Source organism: Eretmochelys imbricata, chromosome 14 (assembly GCF_965152235.1).
Source record: "Eretmochelys imbricata isolate rEreImb1 chromosome 14, rEreImb1.hap1, whole genome shotgun sequence".
Lineage (NCBI taxonomy): Eukaryota > Metazoa > Chordata > Testudines > Cheloniidae > Eretmochelys > Eretmochelys imbricata.
In genome coordinates, this window is record NC_135585.1 from 7409831 (window position 1) to 7432196 (window position 22366).

At 43.1% G+C, this 22366-nt stretch overlaps 1 protein-coding gene across 2 annotated transcripts in view; it reads left to right on the top strand.

Annotated features, from left to right (window-relative positions):
* The window catches only part of PRKCA (protein kinase C alpha), a 318987-nt gene continuing 296621 nt past the window's right edge, over positions 1–22366 (top strand). For both annotated transcript variants that reach the window (XM_077833765.1, XM_077833766.1), the window contains exons 1-2: positions 1–233; positions 8446–8477. In XM_077833765.1, coding sequence (XP_077689891.1) covers positions 61–233; positions 8446–8477 — 205 coding nt within the window. In that variant the 5' untranslated portion in view covers positions 1–60. The remainder of the gene's footprint in view (positions 234–8445; positions 8478–22366) is intronic.

Genomic DNA, 22366 nt, shown 5'->3' on the forward strand with positions numbered 1-22366 from the left:
CGGGGCGGACGGCGGCTCGCGGCGCAGCCCGGCTCCCGGCGGGAGCAGCGAGGGGGCGCCATGGCCGACGTGTTCCCGGCCCACGAGCCCGGCGCGGCCCCGGACGTGGTGCAGCGCTTCGCTCGCAAGGGAGCCCTGAGGCAGAAGAACGTGCACGAGGTGAAGGAGCATAAATTCACCGCGCGCTTCTTCAAGCAGCCCACGTTCTGCAGCCACTGCACCGACTTCATCTGGTGAGACCCCCCCCCGGACCCCCCCGTCCCTACACCACCCCCGGGCTGCCCCTGACCCTTACACCGCCCCCCGGTCACCCCCTCCTGCAGCCCCTGCACCGACTTCATCTGGTGAGACCCCCCCCGGACCCCCCCGTCCCTACACCACCCCCGGGCTGCCCCTGACCCTTACACCGCCCCCCGGTCAGCCCCTCCTGCAGCCCCTGCACCGACTTCATCTGGTGAGACCCCCCTCGGGACTCCTCCGTCCCTACACCGCCCCCGGGCTGCCCCTGACCCTTACACCGCCCCCCGGTCAGCCCCTCCTGCAGCCCCTGCACCGACCTCATCTGGTGAGACCCCCCCCCGGACCCCCCTGTCCCTACACCGCCCCCGGGCTGCCCCTGACCCTTACACCGCCCCCCGGTCACCCCCTCCTGCAGCCCCTGCACCGACCTCATCTGGTGAGACCCCCCCCCGGACCCCCCTGTCCCTACACCGCCCCCGGGCTGCCCCTGCCCCTTACACCGCCCCCCGGTCACCCCCTCCTGCAGCCCCTGCACCGACTTCATCTGGTGAGACCCCCCTCGGGACCCCTCCGTCCCTACACCGCCCCCGGGCTGCCCCTGCCCCTTACACCGCCCCCTGGTCACCCCCTCCTGCAGCCCCTGCACCGACTTCATCTGGTGAGACCCCCCCCGTACCCCCCCCGTCCCTACACCGCCCCCGGGCTGCCCCTGCCCCTTACACCGCCCCCCCGGTCACCCCCTCCTGCAGCCCCTGCACCGACCTCATCTGGTGAGACCCCCCCCGTACCCCCCTGTCCCTACACCGCCCCCGGGCTGCCCCTGCCCCTTACACCGCCCCCTGGTCACCCCCTCCTGCAGCCCCTGCACCGACTTCATCTGGTGAGACCCCCCCCCATACCCCCCTGTCCCTACACCGCCCCCGGGCTGCCCCTGCCCCTTACACCGCCCCCCGGTCACCCCCTCCTGCAGCCCCTGCACCGACTTCATCTGGTGAGACCCCCCCCGTACCCCCCTGTCCCTACACCGCCCCCGGGCTGCCCCTGCCCCTTACACCGCCCCCTGGTCACCCCCTCCTGCAGCCCCTGCACCGACCTCATCTGGTGAGACCCCCCCCGTACCCTTTCGTCCTTACACCGCCCCCGGGCTGCCCCTGCCCCTTACACCGCCCCCTGGTCACCCCCTCCTGCAGCCCCTGCACCGACTTCATCTGGTGAGACCCCCCCCGTACCCCCCCCGTCCCTACACCGCCCCCGGGCTGCCCCTGCCCCTTACACCGCCCCCGGTCACCCCCTCCTGCAGCCCCTGCACCGACTTCATCTGGTGAGACCCCCCCTCGGGACCCCCCCGTCCCTACACCGCCCCCGGGCTGCCCCTGCCCCTTATACCGCCCTCTGGTCATCCCCTCCTACAGCCCCTGCACCGACTTCATCTGGTGAGACCCCCCGTCCCTACACCGCCCCTGGGTTGCCCCTGCCCCTTATACCGCCCCCCCGGTCACCCCCCTCCTGCATCCCCTGCACCGACTTCATCTGGTGAGAGACCCCCCCCCGTACACCCCCCATCCCTATAGCGCCCCTGGGCTGCCCCTGCCCCTGATACCGCCCCCCCCGGTCATCCCCCTCCTGCAGCCACTGCACCGACTTCATCTGGTGAGAGACCCCCTCTGTACCCCCCGATCTCTATACCGCCCCTGGGCTGCCCCTGCCCCTTATACTGCCCCCCCCCGGTCACCCCGCTCCTGCAACCCCTGCACCGACTTCATCTGGTGAGAGCTGCAGGAGGGGATTGCGGGGGGGGGTGGTATAAGGGGCAGGGGCAGCACAGGAGTGATATAGGGACGGGGGGTACAGAGTGGGGGGTCTCACCAGATGAAGACTTGCAGTGGCTGCAGGAGAGGGGTGACCCCCCCGTACTCCTCCGTCCCTACACCGCCCCTGGGCTGCCCCTGCCCCGCCCCTGCCCCACTCCTGCCCCTTATACCGCCCCCCGGTCACCCCTCTCCTGCAGCCCCTGTACCGACTTCATCTGATGAGAGACCCTCTCTGTACCTCTCTTGGACAGCCCCTATCCCTATACCACCCCTGTGCTGCCCCTGCCCCTTATACCATCCTCTAGTCACCCCCCTCGTGCAGTCACTGCACTGACTTCATCTGGTGAGAGACCCCCTATGTACCTCTGTGCTGTCCCTTCCCCATACCATCCCTGTACTGCTCCCTACCCCTATACCTACTCCCATACTGCTCCCTGCCGCTCACACTGCCCTATACCGCCCCCCAGGCACCCACCTCCTGCACAGACTTCGTCTGGTGAGAGACCCCCTATACAATCCCTGCACTGCCCCCGTACTGCCCATGGCCCTATACTACCCCCGTATTGCTCCCTGCTATCTTCAACCCCCCCATGCCGCCCCCCCGACAACCCTCCTCCTGCAGCCACTGCACTGACTTCATCTGGTGAGAGACCCCCAGTACTGCTCCTGTACCACCTCTGTACTGCCCCTGCTCCTATACCACCCCTGTAGTGCTCCCTGCAGCTTACACCACCCTATAGTGCCCCCCAGGCAACCCTCTCCTGCAGCTACTGCACCGACTTCACCTGGTCAGAGACCCCTGCCCTGCTCCTGTACTGTCCCTGCCCGTATACCACACCCATATTGCTTCCTGCCACTTACACCACCTTATACCACCCCTGGTCCCTATACTATCCGAGCCACCCACCCTTCTGCTGCCACTGCACTGACTTCATCTGGTGAGAGACCCCTGTATATGCTCCTATACCATCTCCTCCTGCAGCCATTGCACTGACGTCTTCTGGTGAGAGAGCCCCCCAATGCACCCACTGCCCTCTTTGGTAGCCCTCTTCTTGCATCCACTGCACTGATTTCATCTGGTGAGACTCCCTGCTACCTTGCCTGTACCATCTGTCCTCTCCCCCCATGATTCGGGATGCATCATGAACTACCCACCTCAGCCAGCCCTCCTTATGTTGCCACTGCACCTATTGAATTTGGTGAGAGACCCAACCGTACCACTTGTACCTTGCTGTTCCCACACCTTGCTAGGGAGGATTTCCTCCATGCCATATGCCTTCCCTCATATCTGATCACCTTAGGTAGGCCACGTAGTGCAGCCCTACTGCAATCATTTAATCCGAGTGACCTTCCTCCTTACCCCCCATATTGCCTCCACCACAACATATCTACATATTTGCCCCGTTGCCCAGCACACCTTCTGCAGTTAGTACATTAACTTCATTTGGCGACTTCCCCAGTAATTCTCCTATAGGAATGCATTTTGCCCACATCCTGCAGCCACTGGTGACTCTTAACTGGGGAATCCCCTAGCTTGAACCCTGAGAACAACTCTACATCACCTCCCATTATGTTCTCTGACCCGTGCCATAATGCACACTCACCCCTGTTTTGCAGCCGTTGCACTTTGTTTTGTGAGTCTCTTCAGGAGACCTTGCACCCTGGGGACTCCTGGGAAATGACCCTTGGGCAAGAAATGAACACTCCCTGCAGTCCTCTGATATGCATCCAACCCATGTTCTGCAGCCAGAGGATCAGCTTAATCTGGGGATAATCGCTTGGACTGTTCTCCATCCCCTAAACATCTGTTTCCTTATTGTGATACACGGAGCACACCCCATCTCCTCCAGACCACCATGCGTATTTATCCCTCCTCCCCCAACCCAAGTTCTGGTGTCACTTCACTGATTTCATTTGCTGAGTCTCCCACATGTGCCCACTTTATCCTTCCTGGCATACATACATCTAATCTCATCCTGCCCAGGTTCTACAGCCACTGATTTAATCTGGTAAGGGACTTCCCAGCATTTGCAACAATCTCCAGTCATTCAGCAAAACTTTTGTGGCCTTTTCATTATCTTTGTGATAGTTGCTGTTCCTGTGTTCCCTGTTGCTGCCTGTGGAGGGCAGGGAGACGAGAAAATAGATTGCAGCCGGTGCCTCTGGATTAGCAAGTCTAGGAAAGAGGCTGCTGAGAGACAGAGAACAAAATAATCAAATTAGAGGTCTGCTCGGGCTTAATTTTAAAGCCTGACCAGAACGCAACCTAGGCACAAACCTGACCTGAGCATGTCGAGTCCTTTTTAGATCCAACCTGGACCCGACACTTCCCTCCAAACTGGTGTCAGGGCTGCCTCCACCTCGTACTTGGGGTTCAGTTGGGTAGTGGCTTCTCACTTCTCGTGCCTGTGAATCCTCTCCGGCCGTCTCCTGCCCATGGGGTCAGCACAGTGGCAGGTGTGTGCCCTGCCACTGCTGCCTGGCTGCGCTGTGTGCACTGCGGAGTGAGATGTGCTGTGACTTGTGAGTGCAGTCTGCAGCATTCACAGCACAGTGAGGTGGTGGTGGTTGGCAGGGGTGGGGCACGCAGCTGCTGCAGCACCGACCTCACAGCAGGAGGAGATGATCAGAGCCTACCTGACCAGATCTGAATCCGAGAAGATTGGTTCTTTTCAGACCCAACCTGATGGATTCAAACCTGATACTGGGAATTGGGTCCCGGGCAGGTTGCAAGGCTCTACAACAAACCGTTCAGGATCCAGAAGCAAAAACTGAATAGTTAGTCCCTGTCATGCGCTTGGCCAAGTGGTGTACTCCGCTCACTCAAAACCTATGCCAGACAGGGCAATTTCAGTGTGTGCTTGCATGTGGTTGGCTTAGCTGCATTGTAGGGGGAGGGATAGCTCAGTGGTTTGAGCACTGGCCTGCTAAATCCAGGGTTGTGAGTTCAATCCCTGAGGGGGCCATTTAGGGATCGGGGCAAAAATTGGGGATTGGTCCTGCTTTGAGCAGGGGGTTGGACTAGATGACCTCCTGAGGTCCCTTCCAACCCTGATATTCTATGATTCTATACCCTCTGCTAAGAAGGGCAAAAATGAGTAGTATGCAGGCTGATCACTCATACCCCGTGACCTGAGCTGGATGAGACAGTGGGAATGGGTGGGACACTTGGCTCACTTGTAAATTATGTACATTCATGTGCTTCCTTCTCTTTTTGTTGCATACTACAACTTGTGTGGAGAGAGGAAAGACCTGGGGGCTTATCTCCAAATTTGTAGAGCAGCCACCCTTCCCACTGATGTTAGTGAGAGCGGTGGTGATCTAAGCACTGCTGAAAGGAAGGTCTGTTGTTCCTTGGGGCTCAGCCGTGTGAGAAGATGGTGACGGGAAGGCATGCAACTGGCTGTGTGCGCGCTGCACTTGGCTGGCTCCCTCAGCATGCACTGGGCAGCATGATCCTTGGCCTACTGTACATTCCCAGTTTCTCTCTTTGTACTGCATGCTTTAACTTGGATGCCGTGGAAGAGAGAGACTGATTCTATTAGCAAACACAATAAAATGCGTGAGAGGGGAGCATGCAACAAACTGTTGAAAATATATGCGGGGAGGAGTGGCTGAAATGGACATCGGCGGACTGTAGATCAGTGGTCCCCAACCTTTGTGTGGGAATAGCATATTCCTTTTCCCAGAAGACTGTGGCTGGCGCCAGACACCCCGCCACTGAAATGCAGCCGAGAAACCGCAATGCTTCTCGGTGGCATTTCAGCGGGCAGTTCTCGGGTGGCCATGCTCGGCGGCAGCATTTCGGCAGCACGGTGTCCTGCGGGCGCACACAACTGCCCCGGTGGGCGCCATTGTGCCTGCGGGCACCACATTGGGGACCCCTGCTGTAGAACGATGTAAAAGGGAAATATACGTTCTGGCTTCTCACACTATCACAATTGGAGGGAAATTGCAAAACCCTTCATTGTAAAAGTAGAAGAATTTAAAAACTGCTTTAAAATAAATCCAAAAAGAGTGAGACTTGGCAGGTGTGAAAGAATGCTGCAGGGTTTATTGCCAGCATGTATTGGTACAGATAAATAACGCAGTTTTTAAAAACAATACCGCCCTGATAAAAGGCACCTGATTACAGGATGTATTTGAAAGTGCAAGGATATCCTGTTGTTGACAGGTGGCAAGAGTAGTTGTACGCTGTGGTCTTTCCTTGCTAGTAAGTCTAGGAAGCTCTTAAATGTTCTTCAAAGACAGCATGCAGCTGCTTGAGTACATTTTTTTTCATTATTGGTTTAAAGTCAGATGCAATATTTGGTGCTTTTGTACCAAAAACATGGCAAGTATGGTATCTTCAGAGGTCATTAAATGGGCACCTAACTGTTGCATCCCCATAACGATTTCCAGTTGAGGGGTAAAAATCAAGAATGTGATTGTTATTAAACATTTGGAGGTGTGAATAAAGAACATGTAATACTTCAGTGGAATGAAGTTCCTCTCCAAATGTGTGTGGGTTTTTTTTTTTTTAAATCAAACTTGATGATCTTAATATTGAACTAGGTAGCAGTTTCTTATTTAGACTTGCCAAATTTGTTTAAAGGAAATTCTACCCAAGGTTTGACTTATTTTGTGAAATTTTGGATTAAAAAAAGATTCATTACACTATAGATTGCATAGAACAGACTTGGAATGTGAACTAGTGTGTTTCAGTACAAACCACGAAGAAAGGATGCAGTCTCAGTTTAGCTGTTCAAAGAACACTGTTGTCTTGAAATCTAATCATCTAACAAAATAAAGAAACAACCTAAAAGTAAAAAGAACAGGAGTACTTGTGGCACCTTAGAGACTAACCAATTTATTTGAGCATGAGCTTTCTTGAGCTACAGATCACTTCAACCTAAAAGTAGTTTCAGGTTCTGTGTCCAGCCTTAGTTCTGTTGTCTGTTTTGGTGGTTTTACAATTATATTTGTATATTTTAGAAAAACAAAAACAATTTTTCTCTCCTGTGTTATGGAGTGAAAGACCCACACAAACAGGGAAACAGTGAAAAGACTGTATGCCAAGTATTGTCAAATATACTCAGAGTAAATAAACAAATACAATTTTATAATCTTTCCAGTACCATGATCTTAGATGTCACTTGTAATAACAGTATGAAAAACATTTCAGGGAAAACTGTAAATTGTTTTGTAAAGTTGAGTGTCCCTTTAATGTCAACTTTAATTTGAACTAAACTTTTACTGAAGTTACATGAGGTTTCTCTAAATGATTTTTTTTCTCTAAATCACAATAAATGTTTGGATATGAGGAAGAGATGTTATTGTTATTTAATCAATTTTGTAGCTAAACTTCGTACCTATTTTTGCTAAAGGGAGCTATATTCGATGTAATGGCTTTTGCTGGATGTTTGTTGTTGTAATTTGGTTTTATTTTCTCTCAGAAAAAACACTACACCTCAGATTAAAAAACATCCTCAAAAGAGAGAATGTAGAGAGCGTGTGGTTTCAGAGTAGCAGCCGTGTTAGTCTGTATCCGCAAAAAAAAAAAGGGAGTACTTGTGGCACCTTAGAGACTCACGAAAGCTTATGCTCAAATAAATTTGTTAGTCTCTAAGGTGCCACAAGTATCCTTTTTTTTTAGTGTGTGTAAATGAGTACTGAAAATAATTTTTTTTTGATGGACAGAAAACTCCATGTCAAAATTAAAAATGAGGTGGTGATTTTTGTGAGATTTAATACATTATTAAACTCTAGGTACAATAGCTAATACTATGTACATGTTTAAATCATTGTTTCAAACAATGATAGCTTATTAATAGAATTATTTTTAAAAGATTAGAATTACAATAGTTATTAAAGCAGCGGCCATTATTAATTTATTTTCTTTGTGTTAGGTGAATATTCTTTGTAGTAGCCCCAAAACAACCATTGTCAAACCCCTTTCTGTACATCTGTCTCCTGACCATCCTGCATTCGCTGTTTTATATAGTTGAATTTTCGTATGCATATTGAGATAGATCTTAGAATCCAACTGTGGTTCTTTTTATAGCTCTCTAGCAGTTGGAGTATTTATAATATTGTAAGTATACACATGGCATGGAGTGAATTGTAACTTTATGTAATATTCACAGATGACAATAATTGTGGATCCAAAATTGCTTGTAAAATAAAATTAAAATAATGGTTTGCCAGAAAATGAAATTACATAGCTGGAATCTACTGCTATTCTCATATTTGAAATAGATGGGCTAATGCTTTGTTTTGTATTATAAAAGCTGTTGCTTTCTTAGCAAAACCTGAAATCATGTAGTTTAATATGAGGTTTTTTATTATAGTAGGTTAGTGGGAAGAAGCTATAACTAAATTATGTTAAGACAGTGTTTGTCTTTTTCCCTTACAGGGGATTTGGGAAACAAGGATTTCAGTGCCAAGGTAAGCCACAAATAGTTTATTGATTGGCATACAGTGTTACACTTCATTTTAAATCCAGCCAAAGGTTGAAAGGTATAGCAAGAAGGAAACAAACAGCAGGAAAAGCTATGCAAGTGATCTGTCCTTGTGTACATTGAAAAGGATTAGAATTGTTTAATTAAGATTTTTTAAAAACGTGAAACATGCAAATCAGCTTTTTTTGACAGTTTCCTCAAATTAAATGTCATAATCTGCATACAGTGCAGCCTCTAACCTTTTACAAAAAGAATGTTTATGCAATTTATATCTTATAGAGAACATTTTTTTTTTTTTTTTTGGTGAGGAGGTGCTACATGTGGGGGTGTGTTTGGCAAATGAAATAATCTTTTAGTTTTATGGATTTTCTTTCATGTCCCAATCTTTGTTTTTAATCTTCATCCCTTTTACCTAAAAATTCAGGTGGACCATTGGTGTGAACTCTGTTTTAATCAACACAAAGGATCACTCTGTGGTGTAGAGTACAATTAAGAAACCCCCAAACAATAAAATGCATGTAATTAATTCCCAGTCAGCAGAGCTAGCAATTATTGTAATAATGTGAACTGATAACAGTTGGAAGTTATATTAGGATAGCTATATTAAAACTCATTTCATGCTATGTTCTGTTATAGGCTTTATAAACTGCATCATTGTCATATTCATTCAGTATTTATTCAAGTTAGCAATAGTTTTCTTTATCTACTTTATACATATTATCTTTACCTTTTAATAGACATCAGAATGCAGTAACTTCTTATAACTTATCTGTCCTATTGATGCTACATGTGTACTGAGTAGTTAGCCTTCTGGCTCTTTCGCTCATTACACTTTCTATGATTGTTTGCTAATGCTTTAAACCAAATTTTTCTATCCTGAGTACTAATTTTATTTATTAAGTAGGGAAATGAGCACACTGTCAGTTGTGGTAATTTCATGGCAGGGCTATTTTGAGGTTAGCTGGCGCTTTTAAAAGTAAGTCCTTTCTCATTTTTCTTTCATGTAGTGTTGTTACTGGAAGCACAAGTGACTACAGTACATCCTATATTCCCCTTTCTTCAAAAATGTAGCCTATATTTTGCCTGTTGTCCATTATGTAAGCATATTTTTACCATAGAATTTACACATGGAAAAAAAAACCTTGTTACTTTTAACCCTCCTGCTATCCCTATGTCTTATTGCTCTTTGTAAGTCATAGATCTAGTATCATACTGCCAAATCTTTAGTGGAGTGACACTCTTTTTGTTCTATTAAAGACGCTGAAGTTTGGCCTCTAGTGAAGGAATTCTTTAAATGTTCAACACGGGAAGTTCCCTCCACTACATAGATGTTACAAAAATTAAGTAAGAATGTGGGGTGAGAGTGTTCTCCATTCATTTTGTATTTGTTTTAGTGATGAACCTTTAAAAATTCAGTTGGTAAGAAAGTACACTTTTTATGTGTTGCCTTACTATGACATTTGCATGTTCTTTTTCTGGTGTACTTCACCATTATGGGCCCTGAGCATGTCAAGTATTTAATATGCTGAAATTTAAGGGCCTCACTGATTGCTCCCTTTATTGCATTTTACTGATAGAAGCTGGTTGAGCACCTAGGGAAGCTTCAGATATGTGAATGGTTGTGTATGCTCAGTGTTTGGCAAGGAGGAGCGTAATAGCATGGGAATGAACTAGCTCTGAAGCGAGTATGTTATACTCCTTCTCAAATATTTAAAAAAACTAGGAACAAGATGGATAAAATAAATAAAGTTTAAAATCTTTTCAAACTTTCTCATAAGCCTGCCTTTAACTATATGGGGTTAGGAGAAAACTTCCCTTGTGTTATTTCATAATTGCTTATTGCAGAGTTTGTTGCATCTTTTTCTTAAGCAGCTGATACTTGCAGTTATCCACCAATGATACAGGACTAGATGGACTATTGTCAGATTTAGTATGGCAATTCCTGTTTCCAGTGTCTTATCTTTTGGGAGGGTTTCTCCTACTACACTTACGCTCAGACTGGTAGGGTTAATTTTAATTTTCCAAGAAGAGGCCTATTTGGTAAGGAATGATCTTTATCCTAGGAGGTAAAGATCAGAGTTTGATCTTGTCTAATCTCCAAGACATTGTCTTGGCACTGGCAACAGCGGGGGATTTCGTTCTCTGGAAGTAATTTTCTTCTGGAGCCTGAAGATGTTCTTGTGCATCCAAGCTGTATTTCTGTGCATTTACACTACTGGAGGATACTCTGGACATTGCATTTTGACTCTGCTCTTACATGGTCAAAAGTAATAGAGAACGTGATCATTTTAAAAAAAAATTCTCATCTTTATCATGGTTGCTAATACCATAAAATACATTTCTTCATTCTCAGTGTTGTTTGTCTGTGTGTTAGTGCACCAATCACGGTGGTATCTGATCTCTCCTGCTATAATATTTAAATGATGAACTTTGCTGTTTGCTGATCCAGATTAAAGTGAAATCATATTAATTAGAAATACCACCAGGAGTTGTCCTTGAATCTTAAATCACTTTCTCTGATGACAGTTGGGTGGGTGCTGCACTTCAGCTGTCTGACTTGAATCATAGTTCTTTAGTTCAAAAACAGTTTTTATAGATAGAAAATTAATTGTTCATTTCTTCCTCTCCTCCCTCATTTCTCATGCCTCTCTCTGACTGTTAATAATAAAGGAAAAGGGTTATGTTTGAGGACAGACTGCTTAACTGTAGCATCCATGCAACTCTGAAATGCAGAATTAATTGGGAACTTCAGGGCAGGCCATGGTGTTATTAACCTAAGTGAATAAGTGAGAAAGTTTTGCTGAATCTGAGGATATTAAATAAGAATGTAAAGGAGAAAATAGGAAAAGAAAAGTAGAAAAATACTGAACGATAGGCAGATGGAAATAGAAGCCCAAGAGTAAAAGTGGGCCTTTCACCTCCTGGCAGCTAAAGCAAAATAAAATCATAAATTTTATCTTAATTATGTAGTCCTTTAAAAACATGTGTGTCTGTCACATCTTGTGTGATTAGGAATTTTGTTTACTGTAATGTTGCTAAAAAAACATTCAGTGGCTGTTTTTTGTTCTTTTGTTGTAGTCTGATGGTGTTATCTTGTCTTGATCTGGCAGGTGGTGGTGTGTAGAATGGGGTTGGAGAGGGGGAAGAATGAATATGCAAAGTGAAATGTTAAACCAGCTGTTAATTGAAGCTGGTCAAACCAAATTGATTTTTACAAGAAACTTTTTAACTCTAATTTAAAAAAAAAATCAACCAATTTTTTTATATCTTGGAAACTAACTAGTATTCTCCCCCTCCCTCCCGTTTTTACTCTTGTCTAATAAATTCCTGCCTTTTGGAAATGAATGGAATTGTATGGTATAAAGTCACTACAGTAAAAGCTGTGTTATCCGGCACTTCACCAGCTGGAAAGCTCTAGAAACTGGCATTTCTAATATCCATTAAAAGTCCGGTTGGCGCGAGGCCAGCAGGTTCCCTACCTGGCTCCGCGTGGCTTCCCGGAAGCGGTGACATGTCCCTGCTGCGCCTAGACAGAGGAACAGCCATGGGGGCTCCGTGTGCTGCTCCTGCCCTGGGTGCTGGCTCTGCAGCTCCCATTGGCCGGGAACCATAGCTAATGGGAGCTGCGGGGGCGGCGCCTGCGGGCGGAGGCAGTGGGCAGATCTTCCTGGCTGCACCTCCACCTAGGAGCAGCCGGGACATGTCGCTGCTTCTGGGGAGCTGCCCAAGGTGAGAAATGCCCGGATCCAGCACCCCAAAAACCCTCCTGCACCCCAAGCCCCCTCCCTCACCCAAGCTCCCTCCCAGAGCCCACACCCCACACCCCAACTCTCAGCCCTGAGCTCCCTCCCACACCCAAATTCCTTCCCTCCATTGGTAAGTATAACTCTTTCCACTTTATGCATCCGATGAAGTGAGCTGTAGCTCACGAAAGCTTATGCTCAAATAAATTGGTTAGTCTCTAAGGTGCCACAAGTACTCCTTTTCTTAGTTAACTGGAATTTTTGACTTACTGGCACGCCTCCCCACCCCCCCATTCCCCTAACATGCTGGATAACAAAGCTTTTATTGTATTACGTTTGTAGAAAAGAAACAAACAATTCATTCTTGTTTTTTCTTATTGAAAGGCTCTGAAATACTGAAGAAGGAATAAACCTAGAACAACTATGCAGGGTGAAAGCTGGGACAATGAATGTAATGAAGTGATTGAAAATAACAAGAGGATAAGGAAGTAACAGGACTGCAATATGCTAGCTAGAAAGTAGGTTCTGGAAACTGCATGACTTTTAAAAATGAAGATATTCTATTCAGAGAAGAGATGACATCAGTGAAGAATATGGGAAAAATTTCAGACTGACAGAGGGAAAGGAAAAATTATTATAGTGACAGCTCCTAGTACAACTATAGTATAGTTCTTGGTCTGTCTGAGTCTCCATGTTGTAAAATCTCATGCTGGACTGAAACTTGACAGGCAAATATTAAAATTATATATTGCAGGCCAGAACTGAGATGTGTTACCAGAGTTCAGTGGGAAAATTTAAAAAAGTTTTTGTCAGCAGTAAACCTGTCCCTAGCTAACTCTGATTTTTTTTGCCGAATTGTGAGTCCTTCACTATATAGTGCACCAAATTAATGAAAAAATTTTTTTTAAAAAAATTACCATAAGCATTAATGTCCATAATGAGCCAATATCCATAATGAACTTTTTTGAACAAAGTTAAAACTTACTGAATTAGGGTTAATACCTTTTGGGCTACGATGTCTTAGAAATGTAAATATTTATGTACATTTTGAGATTTTATGGAACTTCTTTAGCGGGAAGACAAGATAATACAATCTCTGGAAGGTATTAGGAAGTTCATAGGTTTTTCTGGAACAGCTGTGTATGAAATGACGCAAATTCTCCCCTCTGAAGCTAACCTTTTGTGGATATCAACTGGGGAGAAAGACTCAGTGTGTACTAATTACCTGTTTCTGGAAATTCCAGATAAAGACCCCTGCAGTGTATAAATGGTGAACTGAACATGTTATGAGAGTGCTTGTTCTGAGCTGAAGCTCTAATGAACTTGTGACCACAAGGACTCCCCTAGGGTGAGGGAATTAAAAGACACATCCTGCCAGAATTTGTGTTAGGTTTGGGGGTTAACCAATATAAGCTTATTAACATGCATGTAGATTCTTTTGTTGTTTTTAATGTTTTGTCTGCATTTCTTTTTACCTTAAGAATAAAGTAAGCTTGCTTAGAAAAAATGGTGTGATACTTATAACCATAGCAATTACACTTGTCAACTGTCTCTGAAGAAAAAGCCAGCAGATGTCCTTGCGCAACCTGTCTGTGCTGGGAAATACATAGCGAAGGCAGGGAACTGTGCAGTTGGAAATATCCTGGTCAGAAGGGACAAGGATGTAGATCTCTACCCAAGAGAGGCAACAGCTGGAGAAGCCTGAGGGTTTGGTGCCCTTTCTGGTCCAGGAATGGGAAATACAAGTGCAGTTGCCATGAACTGCGAGAATTACATCCGAATTTTCGGGCTCTGTTCTTCAATTACTTTATTGAGCTCAGTTATTGCAGTAAACGTTCAAACACTGGCTGATTTTTATAGTATTAGAAGTGGGCCTGAACCAGAGCAATCAATTTGAATCTCTTCTAGCTTCAGGGAATTTTGGTTGTGGGTCAAATTTTAAATGTGAACTTCGCAACTTGGTTACATATCTGTACAGTACATGTGACTGCTCCCATTCATTGTTCCTCTTCTGGGTTTTGTGTGCCATCCCTTCTCTGACTGTACTCAAGAGAAGGGCAAGTCTTAAAGCTGTAAAATATTGCTGAGAAATGTTGGGCCTGATCCTCCTCTCACTGAAGTCAATGGGAATTTGCTGATGACCTTGAGGAGAGTAGAGTCTTGGTCCATAGAGTTGGTGCACAATTGGGAGTGATAATCTTGCACTTAGCTTTAAAATTTGGGCTCCATAGAGCTTTGTGCAACTGTTAAGGTCTTTTTGGATCCTTGCATTTGTAATCAGTTTCTCTATTATTTAATAAAACATTAATACTGTATGATAGAATCATTCTCAGCATGTTGTAACTCTGACAGATTGCCAGTAAACAAATTGCGTTTAAGTCTACTCAGGCTGTTCTCAAAGATTTGAAACAGTTTTCATTCTGTGTAGGTCATCCTTGTGATTGTTAAAGTGAAAACATTGTAAGATCATAAAAATGATTTTTTTTTCCCCATTGTCAAGCAAGACAGCAAATTGGCTATGATGGCGGGGGAAAGCTTTTTGCTCCGTTTTCTGGAATCTCTATAAGGGGAATGCAGAAACATACAAATAAAAATTTAAACACATTATTTTGTCTTCCAGAATATGAATGTTTCTCTTTTTAAGGAAACAGCCTTTATGATAAGCATGCTCATTAATGTGGACCTTGTTTATTTTGTATTTTCGTTTCCATCTGTTTCTATTTTTAAACAAAATATTTTCTTTGTGAAAACAGAGATGCATATTCATTCTAAAGAACAAGAATGGTGTACGTTGGAGAAAATTAGGGCCTGAGGATGTTCATGTAATTTCTTTTCTGTGCCTTAGTCTAGGTTTGGTTCCTTGAAGTCAGAATCCGTTTTAGTTCCAGCGGTGAAGATGAGATCAGCATTTGTGGTGTTGAGTAAATAATTTTCCCATGTTCAGATTTTGTGGTCACCTACTGCACACTCTCTGCCTCTTTAATTTACTACTTCAGTGCCTTTAATGGGGTTGGAATACTCCACACACTTCATTTTGCATCTGACAAAGTGGACATTCACCCACGAAAGCTTATGCTCCAATATGTCTGTTAGTCTATAAGGTGTCACAGGACTCTTTGCTGCTTTATTTTCCAAATCCATTTTAAGATTTGAGGCTGACTGACAAACTGCTTAGCAAGTCAGGAAGTCTGTAGAGTTTACTCGTGTATGTGTATATATTATTGACTTAAAGAGCTAATTATATGCTTAGCTAATCCATGTAACTGTGTCCCTTCTGTTGTTACTATGACACTCTCCCTCCATTCCCTCAATTTGAGTGTTTTTTATGCCAGTTGTGTCTTAACTAGATTGTAAGCTCTTTGGAACAGGGTCTGTATCTTAGTATGTGCAGCGCCTAGCACAATGAGACTGCAGTCTTGTTTAAGGCCTCTGGGTACTACTCTAATAAAATTAATATATATTAAATGAAATCAGTTGGGAACTAAGCCATTTCCTTTCCTTGCAAAACAAATAGCATGTTAAGAAACTGAAACATAAGATCCTTTTTTTATGTCTCCTTCACCTACTATTCTTTCTCCTGTGCTCTCTGAAATAAACCTTGGCCGTTGTGCCCTGTTCTTTTAAGCACTCTTAGTTGTTCCTAAAAAGGAAGAAAACTTAATTTTGTAAAATAAAAGCCCTTTTTGGAGGGATGGGGAACATACTAGCCTCTAATGTTCCTGTGCTGTATTTCTTATCTGAAGAGAGGTCTTTGACTTGTTTTACACATGCAGCATATGTTGATTTCCCTTTCCAGTTTTAACATATTTATAGAGGAGATCTCAGAGTTTTCTTTATAGGTGAATGAACTAGGGGTGTGGCAGCTTTTCTATTCTTCCCTCTTGTCTTCCCACCAATAGTCTCAGGTTAATTGCTTCCTCATATGCTCTAGCTTCGTCTATTTTTTCCCCTAATTAAAAGAAAAAAAAGTTTCATTGCTGCTGCTTCTGCTCCCAGAAATTTTGCTGCTGAGGTTGGACAGGAAGTAAAGTCTCACAAAGTTGTCTGTCTCTTGATGTCAGTGTAAATTTTGCTGGCCGATTGGACGCTATACATGACCCCCCTTGGAAAGTGCAGTTCTGTGCTGTGCTCTGTATGATTGAGCTTCCTTATAAATCAGGTTTCAGAGTAGCAGCCGTGTTAGTCTATATCCAAAAAAAGAAAAGGAGTCTCTAAGGTGCCACAAGTACTCCTTTTCTTCTTATAAATCAGGCTAATGAATACTTCTGTTAGCCTGATGCTAAGATTGCAGTTAGGTTCTACAGAAGTGAATGAGACTCTGTAGGGGAGTTAAGATCTATGGTTGCAAGTGCCTTCTGTAGGATCAAGGTCTACTTGAGTGCAATCTGTTGCAGGTGAAAATTTAACAAATATAAATATTTTTTTCTTAAGTACATTTTGGATAGATTCTTTTTCTTTTTAACTTCTGTCTGCATTTGTTTTACCTCATCTCCTCTTTTTTTCCTTGCCTTCCCAACAATACACACACCAAGTAGGGAGGAAGCATGGTTTCAGTTTGGGGCTGATAGTGGAGGATCTTTCCAGCTGTGCTGAAGAATTCTGGAATGTCTTTGAATAGCCCGGATCCTACATTAAGAACAGTTTGAGTATGCCCTCATTGGTATTGTCACTCCTTGCAGGTGAAACGGCCTCTGCTTGAATGGGTTGTCAGTGCAGGATTTGGGTCTTCATTTCCCTCGGCCTCACTTATGTATACTAGGGTGAGTTCTTTCTCCTTTCACAGGGGTGTTGTGAGTATATATTCATTCATGTTTGTGAAAGGTTCAGGTACTAGGAGGATGAAAACCATAGAAAAGACTATAAATAAAGTAAAATAAAACCAGGTGTACAATAATGAGTTCACAATTCATTCATGGAGTAGAAATGCTTTATTAAAATAGGAAAGTACATCATTTAGTTGTTTTCCAGACAACTTCTGTTGGAAAATCTGGGCATATTGCACTGCGTGTGTGCATGTGTGTTTTGGTTTTTTGTTTTTAAGGAAATCTGACTCAGGGTGGTCGAGAGAGGAATGCATTTTGACTCATTTTAGGTTTTCTGGAATTATGTTTCCACAACAGCAGACCCACCTTCTCTGCTCTGTTCACTTCTAACATTCTCAAGTTTTTTGTTTGTTTTGCTTGAATCAGTTAGCTATCCCAGTAATTTTTACAGTTAAAGAAAATGACTGTTCCGTTGCCCTGAAAATGGTTCTATGAAGTTCGTCACGTTCTCATTAAGCACGTGGGAGTGATATCTGATTCAGAGATGACAGCCAAACCAGTTTGAGTCCTGGGCAGACAAAATTGGTGTATTCTTTATTGTTCCGTTTGGTTTTGCATGATTGCACAACAAAACACCATAACACCTGCTGATATTGAGCCATACCAGTATTCATTCATGTAAATTAACTTGCAAAATAGCATTTTAACAGATTAATTATGGTTGGAGCTGGTGTTTAGCAAGTGTTCTCAATGGCTTTCTCTGTTAGAAGCGGAATTTCATGAAATGTTGGGAAGAGAATTTGTATAATGGTGAAGGAAAAAAAGTCAGATTTCCTGACTGAGATTCAGTGAGGCTCATAGACTTTTTTGTTTTAGTTTGAATTTGTTTGTTTTTGACTGGAAGTTACATCCTCATTCAGTGGCAAACCCTCCAAACTTTAGTCACATGAAGCATTCCACTGTTAACACTGAAGTTAATGGAACTACACATATGAGTAAAAGTCTGTACCCCGAGGGCCAAATCTTGATAGTTGTTATAAACTACAACCCTGTTGAAATCAGCAGGAGTCAACTGAAGTCCAAGGGAAGTTGCAGGTACTTAGATATTTGTCTTTAGTTGTTCACAGGTTATTGCTATTGGAAAATGAACTCTTGAAAAATTAAAAAATGCAGAGAAATCCGCTCTAAAGACTTCCTGTAATAGATGGCTCCTATCTCAGGCAAATACACTAAAATGGTTTGTCTGTGGATTCCAGTATAACTTCATTTAACCTTGAGTTAAAACCATTCCTATACAAAACAAGCAGTTTTTGCTGGTACTTTAAGTAGCTGCATACTTTCTACTAAGAGAAATGTGTAACTTTTTTGAAATTGTCTTGTGTATGTGCTTGGTGCATATTTCCAATTGCCTGATGTTGCTTTTGTTTTTCCTCTCCAAAGTGATACACTTCTCTGAAAATGTGTATTGTGCCTCCCCATCCCCCCACTTCCACCAGTTCTAAATGGAATAGACGGCATAGAACATTTTGATATGGACTGAAACCAAAACGTAGTGCTCAGTATGAACATGTAAGCTTATCAAGGGGGAGAAAAAATAGAAGAGTTGTGGTTATCAGTGCCTTCCTACAGTTGACTATTACTCTTTATTTTTAAAAATAAAGTTGTAGACTGTTAGTCCGTACAGTGGCCCTATGTATGACCAACTTGCCTGGTATGGAAAAACAGCTGCCTTGCATGCACTGCCATTTAAAAAAGTAATTAAAGTCTGCCTAAGCTTAAAACGCATGTACATCCTTCACAGTATCGGAACCACTGTATACTGAAGAAATGCAGTGTAGGTTAAGGAGAAGGGTCTGTGTAAGCAGCTCACATTGCAAGGTTAAGGCCTTAATGACAAACTTATTTAAAAGCCATTAGGGTGTATGTTCAACCTTTATAATTATTATTAATGTTCACTGCAGTGCATCGGGGCCCTAGTCATAGCTCAGGACCCCATTGTGCTAGGTACTATATAAACACAGAACAGTCCCTGCCCTAAGGGGTTTACAATCTAATTACTGTAATACACGATCTGCTGTTGCTGCTTAGAACATTAGCTCTCTTTAAAAAACAAAAACAGGATAAGTTACAAATGAAGTTGCTTTTATTAAAAGAGCTGCCTTGATGTTTAAATGTATTTGTGCACTCCTTATGAATACACATAAAGGAGTGCGCAAATACATATAAAAATCAACCTCAGAAGTTTACTGGGAGGCACCACTTTATGAAGATAACTATCTGTGTGCAGTAGGTACTGTAATTGTTTTCAGAATACTCATAGAAGACGATACTGATTAGTAATACAGATCTATTAAGTTTCATCCATTTAAAAATTTTAAGTGTGTGCAGATTGATGTGTCAGACTGAATTGGGATAGATAAGTTTCTGTATTAACTTCTCTTGAAACACCACAGTAATTTTCTGATTAAAATGACTAAATATTCAGTGATGGTGTTTTCATTGTATATGATGATTTTCCTTACCCTCAATATGTTTATATATAAATTATTTTAAAAGGGACTTCCTCTGCTCTGCTGTATCCATGGAACTCTTTTCTTGAGTAGGGTTGCATGGTAGTGAGTGAGGGTAATATTTGGTTCATTCCCTTTACATTACTAATATGTATGGGGGAAAAATGCATACTAGCTGCAGGATGAGAGTGAAGTTATTTTGAAGGGAGATTAACTTTGTTTCCAAAAATGACTCCTCATCCAAAACTCAAATATTTCACTCCTCTTCAAGTTCAAAGCATTTTGAACCTCTCTGGAATGTGTTATACATGTTTTTGGCTCCATAAACAAAGTTGTTTATATTCTGGAGTTACTGCTTTCAGAATAGACGTTAAATATACCTTTTGCTACTGTTTTCTGGTTGACATCTTTTACCATATATTAAGTCACTGATTTGTTGTTTAGTCACCAGTACATCCCACTGAATGCCGCATGGAAATGTCAATAATATCAATATTAAAAACTGTCCAAACTTGTCCTGCCCACTGAAGAGCTCAGGATGAGGCTTCTCCTTTTTGAAATCTGCTATGAAATAATTTTTGTGGGTTGAGTCTGTCTTTTTTCCCCATTGTTTTCTAATACTGGTAGTGCAGAACATAGTTAATAACACATTATCATTGCTTTTCTGTATAGATGGGTTGAAACCGACTTTGTGGAAGGTTAAAAAACATCAGTCTGTCTTCTGCTTTTTGCTACTTGAAATCTATCTTTGGAGTATATTTCCAGCTGTCTGCTTCCATATTACGCTGAAAACTGTTACACATTCTTATGGTTCAGAGTAGCAGCCGTGTTAGTCTGTATCTGGAAAAAGAAAAGGAGTACTTGTGGCACCTTAGAGACTAACAAATTTATTGGAGCATAAGCTTTCGTGAGCTACAGCAGGAGCTGTAGTTCACGAAAGCTTATGCTCCAATAAATTTGTTAGTCTCTAAGGTGCCACAAGTACTCCTTTTCTTTTTACACATTCTTATGACTCTCTCTGACTGAAGAAGTCTTTCCCAGTAAGGAAGCTTCTTTCCTTTCCATTTCCTGAAAGCAGAATAATATATGAAGTCTAAAACTTCTTGTGCAGTATGTCAGGAATAAATATATATTGTTACATGGTATCCCGTCGTCATAGTTATGCCTCTGTTATCCAAATTCTGGTTAAATTAAGCTATTGCTGGGTCGCCTGTCTCTCCCGAGGTCTGCTGTCTGCACTTCTTGCCTTCTCTAAAGTTGATCAACAGAGGAATGATGGGGGCTGAAAGAGAGCTCTCTGCAGGCCGGCTCCTCCATTTAACCAAATCTGCAGAGGTCGGGTAATCCAGCCTTGAGCTTGTAGATCATGCAGAGTTGGCTTGATAATAGTTCAGTACAGGAAATATCCTCATCATTAACGATTTGAAAAAGATGCTGACTATTACTGTTAACAAGTTATGCGTTGTATTATTATCATTTACTGTTCACATGGTGGTAGTGCCTAAAGGTCACAACCAGTCTGCTCCCCAATGTACTAAGAACTATACAGACATAATAAATAACAGTCCCTGCCCCAAAGAACTTACATATGTATTATACTCACCAGGAGATCTACTAGTTTGATCTCCTGGTGAGTATAATACTCACTTCTGTTTTATATATTTTTTATAACATACTTTTAATTGTATGTATATAATGTCTAACAACTTCTGCCCTCTGCACAGTAATACTAAAACATGAGACAGGCATCATAATTGAGTTTAAAAAAAAGTCTTTCAGATAGAGTGAGCAAGTTTAGAAGCTTTAAAGCTAAATAATGCTAATTCAAAGGCTGGACTTAAGTCAGTGACAGGTGGTCATACAAGCTTTTAACACTTCCATTGTTTGTAGGAAGAATATAAGGCACATTAGCTGTGTTCACTAACTCTTTATTCCTACTCTAAAACATATCTCAGTTTTTGTCTATCTAGTCTAATGATTTCCTATAGCAACCATCTATGTAGTATTTGAGCAAGGAATGGATAAATTTGTTCTGCATGATGATATCCCTAATGGACTGCATGATGATATCCCTACAGGAGTCTGCCCTTTTGCCTATTCCAAGGGTGAACATGTTCATTTTGGTGGTGTGTGTGTATTTTTCCAAAGCTGGTAAGGTGGAAAAGCTTCAGTAAATGGATTAGTCATGCAGTATGCCCTACAATTTGTCAGATTTTGGCTCAATCTAACCACCTCTGGTAACTAGTTCTATAAATAAGCCTACTGATTGAGAACATGTCGCAAATGCCATTCTTCTCTCTTCTTTTATTCCTTTTGGTTTTTCTAAATTACTTTTTATTCTGGATACATTTAAAGGATGAAAGTTCTCCATCTTAAAAAAAAGAGAACCGAAGGGAGCTAAGGGAACAGCTTCCATCCTATAGATGAATTTTCAGTTGTCCTGTATGTGTGGTGCTGTTGGTGATGGAGATGTTGCAAGAGTACAGCAAAAATGGAGCTTACCAGAGTTCTAGTTATATTTTATTCAAGATATTTTACTACCTAGCTGTTGTTTTTGTCAAAGCTCCTGTTGAAAGACAACTTCAGGCACAAGCCTGTAAAAACTGAACAAAAGGGATACACAATTCTGAATTTCAAGTTACTTGAAATGAATTGTGTAGTGTGACTACACATTGGTGACATGTCCGTAGCATAGCTGTTTTTTCACCCATCTGTTGGAACCAAGGAACAGATTGTCTAAGGCACGAGTGACAATGAATACTTTCTGTTAAATAAATCCTTCTGTAAATTCCATGCTCTAAGTATTTCAGTGGGTAAAAAAGGTGTTTGTTTGATTTCTGCATGTAGCTATTTGCTTGT